General features: G+C 34.6%; 1 protein-coding gene across 1 annotated transcript; it reads left to right on the top strand.

The window, feature by feature from the left end:
* Positions 1-2,460: 2,460 nt before the first annotated feature.
* LOC113040778 (zinc finger protein 658B-like) lies at positions 2,461-10,286 on the top strand. The gene is made up of 3 exons (XM_026199032.1): positions 2,461-2,693; positions 2,778-3,199; positions 9,466-10,286. The coding sequence occupies exons 1-3, from the start codon at positions 2,476-2,478 to the stop codon at positions 10,269-10,271; spliced, it is 1,446 nt and encodes a 481-aa protein (XP_026054817.1). The 5' UTR covers positions 2,461-2,475; the 3' UTR covers positions 10,272-10,286.
* Positions 10,287-10,655: the final 369 nt, after the last annotated feature.

Here is a 10,655-nt window from a genome sequence, read left to right as displayed (position 1 = left end):
CGTCACAACTCTAACAGCGAGCTCATCTGACGTTTACTAAAAATAAACATTGTTCACGAGTCCCGGAGCTCGAGTCCGAGTCGAGTCTGAAGTCTTTCGAGGACGAGTCTCAAGTCGAGTCTGAAGTCACTGTTTGTGCGACTTAAGTCGCACTCGAGTCCGAGTCTCAAACTCGAGTCCCCATCTCTGGGGCCTGTGTACACAAATTTACGAACTGACAATTTTTGAGAGCATGATTTGGACAGTATCTTAGCAGTGTCAAGCAGAGCACAAAGATTTGACCACCTGATACTACTGTATCTGGAAATGAAAAACAAAGTGCAATGGAAAGAAAGAATACTCGAGTTTGGGTTGAAAACTATATGGATGTGTTACATACAAGCTTACTGATGCATGATGGCACTGTGTATATGATGCTTGCAAAATATAACAAGTTTAAAAAACATCTTGAACAGTACTTTAGCTTGAAAACGTTAGGATGAAATCAGCCAGCAAAATGGCAAAGCAGTGGGTGTTAATGGAGATGATGATTTTGCAATTGTACTGTCTTGATTAATGCTTAATTTGCTATAAACAGATGTACTGTAACCTAAGTAGTAATAATGCTTTTGCTTAAGTACAAAGATGTAACCCTGTGATTAATGCTATATGGAAAATGTATTGTGCAACTTCACTAACATTAAGAAAACTGCTTACTTGCATGAAATGTATGTAGTGACTGATTTAGAGTAGAAACACGTATGTATTAGAAATAGTTTTTATGATAAATGGACAATATAGTAGTTAAGGTGTATTTCGCAGATGGTTAAGAGGAAAAAGAAGAGGAAAAGGACTAAAGCAAAAGTTAAAAGGTGTATAGATAAAGGAGACACCATAAAACAAAAGCTAAACAGTTGTTTCCCTTTGTATAATAAGTTACAGAAACTGTTAAACGCACCGACTTACACTTACCGGTTGTGGTCCAAAAACAATGCCTTCTCCAGACAAAGAGGGAACTGCTCCATCTTTCAAGAATCTTTCGGGAAACATACTCTTCAAACGCTACTCTTCCTCCTTCTCTGTGCGAACGCAACAAGACCACGCCCCCTTTTTGTGTATTCCTGTGGGCTGAGGTTAGTCAAAAAACAGTTTTAGTGACGTCATTACTGCAGGAAGTAGAGGGATGTAGTTCAAACGGGTCGATTATGCTGATGTCTTTAGATGTAAACTGCCAGTTAAAGCTTATTTTATTGGTGTCACATTGAGGCCAACTTTTCATACCAAGATATATATCTTTAAATAAAATATATTTAAAAAAATTATAGTCTGTGAAAAATCAAGTTTCACGTAAAAACAAGATAAAACAACAACAACAACAATTAACAAAACCTAAAAAACTTTTCTGAAACAGGGTTTCTTCAGATGTTAAAGGTTCTTTATGGAACCATTTAGACAAAAAGGTTCTTCAATGGCATCGTGAAGTGCCTCTATTTTTAAGAACACCTCTATGTTTTATTATTCATAGTTTACATTTTGATTATTTTAATTGTGGTATGAATGCATATTTTTCTAAATCTCTTTTCTTTTGTTCATACGGTTGGTAAAAGGATAAAAATGGAATGAAATGTTTAGATTATTCACACATAAAACAGAAATGAGTCATAACTAAATGTTACATCTTCATAAATTGATAGATAAACTTCTTGTGATATACAAAACATAAATGCTTAAACTGTGTGTAAGTCAGTAACTCCTTTATTTTGTATTTTGGCAGATCTTCTTTTCATGCACAAGCCATCCAGCTTTTGTGAGTCTCCTCCCACAGCAGCTCACCAGTGAAGCTCCACCCACAATTCCCTGATGAATGTTGGAATATTCCCAAAAGTCTACAAGTGAAGAAGACAGTTCCTGAAAGAACACTGAGAGCATGAGTGATCCAGAACCCTGCAGAATGGAACATGAAGATTCTGAAGAACAAAGAGGTTGGTGTTTAATCTTGATTCTACATTTATGATGCTGAAGAACATTTTTATTATAAAACTAAAAAAAAAAAAACACAAACACTTTTTATGTACTGGGCACAAACTGGAGCCTGATTTTTTTTTTTTTTTTTTTTAGCAAAGGATCAGTGAAAGGAGCAAACATTCATATTCATTAGAAGATCAATATATCCTATTAAAGTTCCAGAAACATTAATTTATATTATGTTATATTATGTTATACTGACTTATGAAAAAATCATCAAAACAATCAGAATTTTCTGTAACAAATACTATTTCCCTTTACATTTCTATCTTTGAATTTCTGTTTTGAAATTAAACTTTTATTTTCAATTTAGACCTGATGGAAGAGAACGAGGAGAGTGAAGATCTGAGTGAAGCGGAGCAGAAACAGACTGAAAGCAATTTCTTACAGAGAAGAACAAAAGGGCAAAAAAAGCCCATTTGTCATCTGTGTGGAAAAAATTACAGAAACAAACTAGGTCTTAAACTCCACATGATAGTTCACACCGGACAGAAGCCTTACACGTGTGAGCAATGTGGACGGAGTTTCACTCAAAAAAATGCCTTAACGGATCATATGAGAATCCACACCGGAGAGAGGCCTTTTAAATGTAGGAAGTGCAGGAAGAGTTTTGCCTACAAAAAAATTTTAAAAGTTCACTTGAAAGTTCATAGTGGAGTGAAACCATACACATGTGATCAATGTGGGAAGAGTTTCACACAGAAAACGAACCTTACTCAACACATGAGGATCCACACTGGAGTGAAGCCTTATGTGTGCGATCAGTGTTGGATGAGTTTTGCAAATCTAAGCAACTTAAAATCACATCTGATCACTCATTCTGGAGAAAGACCATATAACTGTGATCAGTGTGGAAAAAGCTTTTCTGGTGCAAAATCCCTGAAAAACCACATGATAGTTCATTCAAAGAAGGAACATCACAAGTGTTCTTTGTGTGAAAAGAGTTTTGCTCAGCTGCTACATTTAAAAAATCACCAGAAAAGACACAGCGGTGCGAAGAATCATATGTGCTTTGATTGTGGGAAGAGCTTTATTAGAGATGTTGAACTCAGACATCACCAGAGAATCCACACTGGAGAAAAACCTTACAAATGTTCACACTGTGACAAGACATTCAGTAGTTATGGATCTTGTAAAAGACATGAAAGGACCCACACTGGAGAGAAGCCGTATTACTGCTCTACATGTGGGAAAAGTTTCACTCAATCATGTTCTCTTCTCCGTCATACAAGAAACATATGTCAGAAATCACATTAATGTTCAGGTCCTGCACTTGAAGTGCAATGCTGCGTCCTCATCAAACTTGACACAGTTTTATGTCGAGCAATAAAAGCTCTTCTCCATAAAATCTTCAAGTCTTAACCAGCCACAGTAAACGACAAGACAAGGAAACATCCAGAGTTGTCAAAGCAAATAAAGTTTACCTTCAAAACCAACAGTTTCAGAATCAGAATCAGAATGAGCTTTATTGCCAGGTATGTTTACACATTCAAGGAATTTGTTTCATTGACAGAAGCTCCGCAGTGCAACAGAATGATGGCGACAGAACAAAAATCAAATAACAAAAGAATAAAAAATGCAAACAAGTAGGTAAGGAATGACAATATACAAACTGACAATTGTATGTGCAGGTATATTACAATAGGCAGTTATGTATTCATTTAAGTGTACACTAAGTATGTGTGTTAGATAAATAGGTGTATGTGCATATAAATATAAATAGTGTTGTGTGTTCCACAGTTATTATAAAGTGTTCACCATAGTCTCAAGTATAAGATTTGAGACTATGAGATTAACTCAAATATTGATTATCATCCAATATATATATATATATATATATATATATATTTAATGTCATTTTGGTTTATGGTATAAAATAAAATCATTGATTGTCATTATTGATTGTATCAACCTTTCACCTTTTATTGTGTTCTGATTCCATGGAGCTTCGATTTGTTATGAGATAGAAAGAAAAAATGTGCTCCTGTGTTCGTTTTAAGCCTATAAACAGACAGAGAAGCTCCTACAGTTATTGCAAATTGGTCAGAAGTTAATTAATAAAGCGGGAAAATGAAAACTTATCTTCTTGTATTGTCTATTATTTTACCAGACTGCCAGACTTCACTAAACTCTTCATCAAAGTTTTGAGAAAGACACAAATAGTTATTTTCACAAAGAAAGCTTACTTTTGTCATTAAAAAAAAAAAAAAAAAAGATGATACACTAACATGAATATAAACATGCAGCTATATCAAAAAAACAGTTGTATTTTTACATAAGGGTCCTCCATGTTCATGTAGGGCTTTTTAACTATTTTTCCCACCATTAGCAGAGTTTTGCTGTCATTTATGAGACAAGGCGTCATTTTCAAAATGTTCTCACCATATTACAAGAGCTTGTCATCAAGGGATAAGCACTGTTATTCAATGAAATTTGCTTAAGATAGTAGGATATTTTTACAGATCTGAAACAGGGATGACATTTTATTGGGTGTATCTGGTAGCAGAAAATTTGGTTTTCAAGTTGCAGTCAATGGAGCCATGGAATAAAATAATAAAAAGGGGAAATTTTATTTTATATAAAAAAAATTCTGACTTTATTTTTGCAATTATGAGATTATATCTCACAATTCTAATAATAATTTTTCCCTCGGCTCAGAATAAGAGTTTATATTCCACACTTTTGGCTTTTTGTCCTTCAGAATTGAAAAACCCACGTTTTTGAGTTAATTAGAGTTATAAAGTCTGAATTAGGAGATGTTAACTTACATTAGCAATTTAAAAAAGTCAGAACTGTGAGATAAATGTTATGTAAAAATGTTAATAGTAATAGGCTTTTAAAGATATTTCATATAATATTTCATAGAATAGGCTATCCATAGCAGTTTTCATCCATAGTATAGACAGTATTTTATAAAAACAATTAGCATTTTTGATTCTGACATCAAAAGGCAAATCTTTTTTTTTTTTTTTCATTGATTTTACTGTTTACCTCCACTTACATGGATACCTTGACAAAGGCGTTGTGCCGAAACGGTGGTAAAATAAAGAATCACCTGCAAGTGAGTGGTCAGTTTTACGCCTCTTATGCAACTTTGATGTCTTTTGTGTTGCATGTGCTTAATCATTTCATTAAAGGTGCTATGTGTAAGTTTTTGACTCTGCTAAAGCATAGGAATATCATGATATGTTTGCAGATATTTAAGAAACATGCTAAGTTAACATACTTGTTCATCTGAAAAACAATGTTACAATCAGTTATTTTCCTTTGAAAATGTGTGTTCCTGATCAGAATGTAGTCTTAGTTTTGGTTTGTGAAACCCGCTATTCTATATCTATGTGAGTAAAAAAATAAAAACTTAAAATATAGAAAATGCTAATAAACATCTGAAACAAGCTCAACTGATACAACTCTTTAATTTCATGTTGGATGCTGAAAAAGCCACATTCCGATGCATCTAAATTAGACAAGCCTTTAAAAAAAAAAAAAAATACCTTGAAACCATGGTACTTGTGCAAAATATTAAATAAAATATGTTGAATGAATGTGAAAATTTCTTTGTTCGGTTAGAAGCCACATCTGGATCCTTGTAATGGAACTTAGAAAGATATTTCGCTCAGATGTTTAACACCTCGGGGGGATATTATTTTAAACTTTCGTTTGGCAAAAAGTAATCGTAATCTATCATCTGGTTTAGTTGTATTTTAAAAACATCCCTTTCTTAAAAACATTTAGTCAAACTTATTTGGTAGCATGCATCTTGTTTCATCATAAATTGACCGCATTATTAGACTGATAAAAGTAGCATGTACCTTTGTAGAAATAATAAAAGTAAATCTTGTAAGATTTGGTAACCTTATATTCAAGCTAGATTGAAAAGTATAAAATGCACAGTACTTGATTTTGGGAAAAAGCTGGAAAACCCAGCTTTTAGCGTTTTGACCCATGGCCAAAAGTGCTGACCTGGACTGTTGACCTTCTGAATGATGTCATTGTGTGTGTGTGTGTGAGGATCTGTTTGGAGTTGTGGCTTTCCTCATTTCTTAAATACATTCTTAGCAACATCCATATTTGTCAAACATGATTCTTTTGTAATATGTTTTGGCCTTATATTTTCTGGGAATTTAATTGAAATGGAATCTTTGTAGAAAGAATTAACTTATAAAGAATCAAAACCTTTTTTTTTTATTGATAATTTTTTTTTTTATCACTCAGCCATGTTCGGACATCACTGCGTAAAGATCTACCGCTTAGCGCTCTGAAAGACATAAGGCTTTTTTCATATTTATTGTTACTTAAAACTGTTTAAGAGCCGTGCATATTTTATATTGTTTTCTATATATAGTCAAATATTATATTTATTACCATCTTCTTTACATCAGAAATAAGTTATTTTATACATCTGCTTGAATGGTGTGCGTGTGTGTGTGTGCACATGTTGTTCTACACTGGTGGCGACTTAAACCTGAATACACACCAACTCGTGGTGTCACTGTGGAGACATAATTCAGGTCACCCATGGGTACAGAAGCTTATAAATCATAGAGAATAATTTTTTGAGATTATAAAAATGCAGAAAGTTTTCTGCAAGGGGTAGGTTTAGGTGTAGGGTTGGTGTATGGCGATAAAAAAACAAAAAAAAAAACAGTTTGTACTGTATAAAAACCATTACCCCTGTGGGGAGTCCCCCCAAGCTGGGGAATGGGCAGAGATAGCTCTGATATTTTTCTCTATATTGGAACCATATGGGTTATTGTATATCCCTGAAAGTAAAAATGAAAAAGTCATGTCCGCTCAGAAATCTCTCTCGCATCCTCAGGTCACGTAACGGTGCCTCTGGGGTCACAAATATCTGCTCAGCTTCAGACAGACACAGAAGACTTATGGTCACATATGTGTGTGAGGCTTCTCTAAGCAAATAGAGGCTTCTCTAAGTACTTGAACAGCTGCCGGCAATTTTTTTAAGCATTTTTGACAACCTTGACAGTCTCTCTCAATCCTTTTAGTGGTGTAAATATATTTAACATATCTAAATGCACTATATACACATTATGCTTTTGACATTTGAAATGTTATATTGTCCTAAATCCAGTATTTGGAATTGATTGGGCTGTGGTAACACATTCACAACAAACACGTGATATAAGTGAGGTTATATCATCAGCTGTCTTATGTCACACACAGATAAGGCTGGCCCAGACTTCATTGCCATAAGGAGCAAACTGATGAATTGACCAGTTATGTCTGGTCATGTCTTTCATCCAATGTCAATGTCAATTTTATTTAAATAGACTTTTAAACACAACCATGGTTTGACCAATGTGCTGCACGACCAAAACATTTCAATAAGACAGTACAAAATAATTACTAAAAGAAATGTCTAGGTTATGTATGGTAACCCTCGTTCCCTGAAGGAGGAAACGGATCACGTTGGTGACCAATGAATTGGGTTAATGAAATCACATCTGCATTCTCAGAAAATCAGAAATCATTTCAAGACGGCACCAGCAGCTACTGTGACTCGAGACGACTGGGACAGCTGTAGAGAGAGCTGAGGGAACTCCTCTTTCTTTTATTTTAGTTTCTTTACCATTGAGAGTGTTGTTTCCTAAATTCAATCAGTTTATGGCCCATTTATTTGATGGCTGAGTGATTCAAACATCACTTCTGTTGAAATTCATGCAAATTCAAATGCAAATACCCCTTGAGATTCCTTGACGGTCCACTTCAGTAGTGTCTGTTTTCACTTCATTCATTATGCTGATGTCTTCAGATCAGACCTGTAAACTGCCACTTAAAGCTCATTTCACTGGTGTCAAGAAGCTGAGCTCAGTTATTTGCTGCTTAGAATCTGTGTTTATTTCTAAATGTCTATATTACTATTTTTATCCTCTTTTATTCTCTTCTTTGATTATTATAATATTGTATTTTGATATTGTTAATGTTGCTCTATTCTCTACTTGTTTCCAGTCATGAAAATATAAAATAAGGCTTTATTTTTTAACATCCTTTGTTATTGTTTTTCCTCCTACATTATAATCTCTCTTTTTTTAAAATATATATATATATTTTTTTTACCTGAATAAAGAATGTCATACATGACATTATTTACTGAACAAGACACTAAAATGCAATTTAGTGTCAGGCATATTTAAAACAAAACACTATACTCTTTTAGCAGCAAGGAAATGGAACTCGAAAAATCAGTTTCTACCACAAACACTTGTAATAAAGTGAGATATTTGGTGATAATCTCTTTAAACAGCTGCTAAGACTCTTTATTTCATCTCAGTAGTTTCCTTTCACCTCATTCGTTATGCTGATGTCTTCAGATCACCTGTAAACTGCCACTGAAAGCTCATTTCATTGATGAAAGCATAAGTTCAGAAACTGTTTTGTTTTATCTGATTTGGGCAGATCTGCTCCTATCACACCGCAATTTACCTTCAGTAAAGCTCCTCCTACAGGAATTCACCTATAAATGCTTTTTTAGTCTAAAAGTTAATGCAGTTCATGAAAGAACAAGAGTGATCAGGAACCCAGCAGAATGGAACATGAACACGCTGAAGAACAAATAGGTTGGTTTTTATTCGGGATTATTCATTAATGATACTAGAACATTAAAGTTATAAAACGTAGGCTTTTTCACCAGTGGTAATGGTCAATGAGTGTTTTGGTTGAAAAACTATCAGAACTGTAAAACAGTAGCACATCTGGGACACTTTCCATGAAATAGTTACCAAATGGAGCCTAACAAAGCCCACTTTAATTTTATGTATCTTTCAGATTGCTTCAAAGCAGCTACAAAATAGTAACAACTAATTCTTCTTCTTGCTGGTAGATTAGACAAACCTAAGACTCATTTGTTTGTTTCATCAAGTTTTAAACTCCTCATGTTTGAGCAATCCCCAAATGGGTTCTTATCAATTAGACATTGTCTTAAGTTCAGTTTTTACCTAATTGATTTATACTAGCATATTGGAATATAAAGGGATAGTTCAACCAAAAATAAAAAAATTGCTGTTAATTCACTCAACTTTAGGCCATCTGAGATGTAGGTTACTTTTTTCTTCAGTAGAACAGTAAAGAAGTTTTTTTTTAGCTGAAACTTTGGTCCTTGGTGATTTAGTAGTTTAAGAAAAGAAAGTTATATTAACTGTGAATAATGTGAATGTCCATCAAAGCTGTTTTCCTGTCTGCCACCTGAGATTCTGTGATAGACTCTAGCATGATAGCATCCCTTTGACCTTTCATAGAACAAGGAGTTCGGAAACTGAATGGAAAAGGTGCTTAAATATTGGAAACAAATATTGGTAAATCCAAATAACGGCCAATCAATCATTTGAATGCATCAAAATAATTGTTGTTTAGCAATTGACATCTTCTGCTGTTACGTTAGGGTTCTTTCCCTGCACATTTTTTTGTTAAAAAAATATTAAACCTGTCTTACTTCCATTTTAGACCTAATGGAAGAGAATGAAGAGAGTGGAGAACTGAATGAATTGAGTTCCTCACAGAGTGAAAGTACTTTGTTGAAAAGAAGTGCCAAAACATCTTTAACCTGTCCTCAGTGTGGAAAGAGTTTTGCATACAAAAAAAGTCTTAAAGTTCACATGAAAATCCACACTGGAGAGAAACCACACACATGTGATCAGTGTGGGAAGAGTTTCACACAGAAATGCAGACTTAAGGAACACATGAAAATTCACACTGGAGAGAAACCATACACATGTGATCAGTGCGGGAAGAGTTTCAGTAAGGCGAACAGCTTTAAATTACACCTGCGTTATCATTCTGGGAAAAGACCCTATACCTGTGATCAATGTGGTAAAGATTTTTTCAGGACAGATGCCCTGAAGAACCACCGGAAAGTTCATACACAGGAGAAGCCTCACATTTGTTCTCTGTGTGGAAAGAGTTTCACTGAGCTGGCTGCTTTAAAAAAACACCAGAAAAGACACAGCGGTGTGAAGAATCATATGTGCTTTGATTGTGGGAATGTATTTTTTGATAGTGCTCAACTGAGACGGCACCAGAGAACTCACACTGGAGAAAAACCTTACAAGTGTTCACACTGTGACAAGAGTTTCAGTCAGTCAGAACATCTGAAAACACACGAGAGGGTCCACACCGGAGAGAAGCCGTACCCATGTGATCAGTGCGGGAAGAGTTTTGCCCGAAAAGGACACCTTAAGGGTCACATGAAAACACACACTGGAGAGAAGCCGTATCATTGCACTCATCCTTGTAGCATTAGCGGATCTTAAACAGATTCTTACATTTCTAATCCCACAATAGGCACGTCTCTGCTTCCTAACCAGCTGAACTCCAAAATTAACACCAAAACTCTTTTATCATTGGTAACATGATGTGACCTCCATATTGGATACAGAAATTGATTTTGTTTGCTAACACTTGAGCCACTGTGTGTGTGGTTTTGTTGCTATGGAAAACGTCAAAACTTAGAACTTCCCTTGTCACTGGATTGCAGATCAAATCAAATTTAGATCATCTTATAGCCATGGTTAGATTTGACTTATTTACAATATTGCTATAAGATTAATTTAGTTTGTAAATCATGTTAACATTTCTCATTGAAGAGTTTTGCACAAATAGAAGATAAGTTCTTTTCTCACGAGTTTGATCATTAT

The sequence above is a fragment of the Carassius auratus genome, chromosome 22 (genome assembly GCF_003368295.1).
Source record: "Carassius auratus strain Wakin chromosome 22, ASM336829v1, whole genome shotgun sequence".
In the NCBI taxonomy this organism is placed as follows: domain Eukaryota; kingdom Metazoa; phylum Chordata; class Actinopteri; order Cypriniformes; family Cyprinidae; genus Carassius; species Carassius auratus.
Note: the sequence above shows the minus strand (reverse complement) of the source record. Positions and strands in the feature narration are given on the sequence as shown.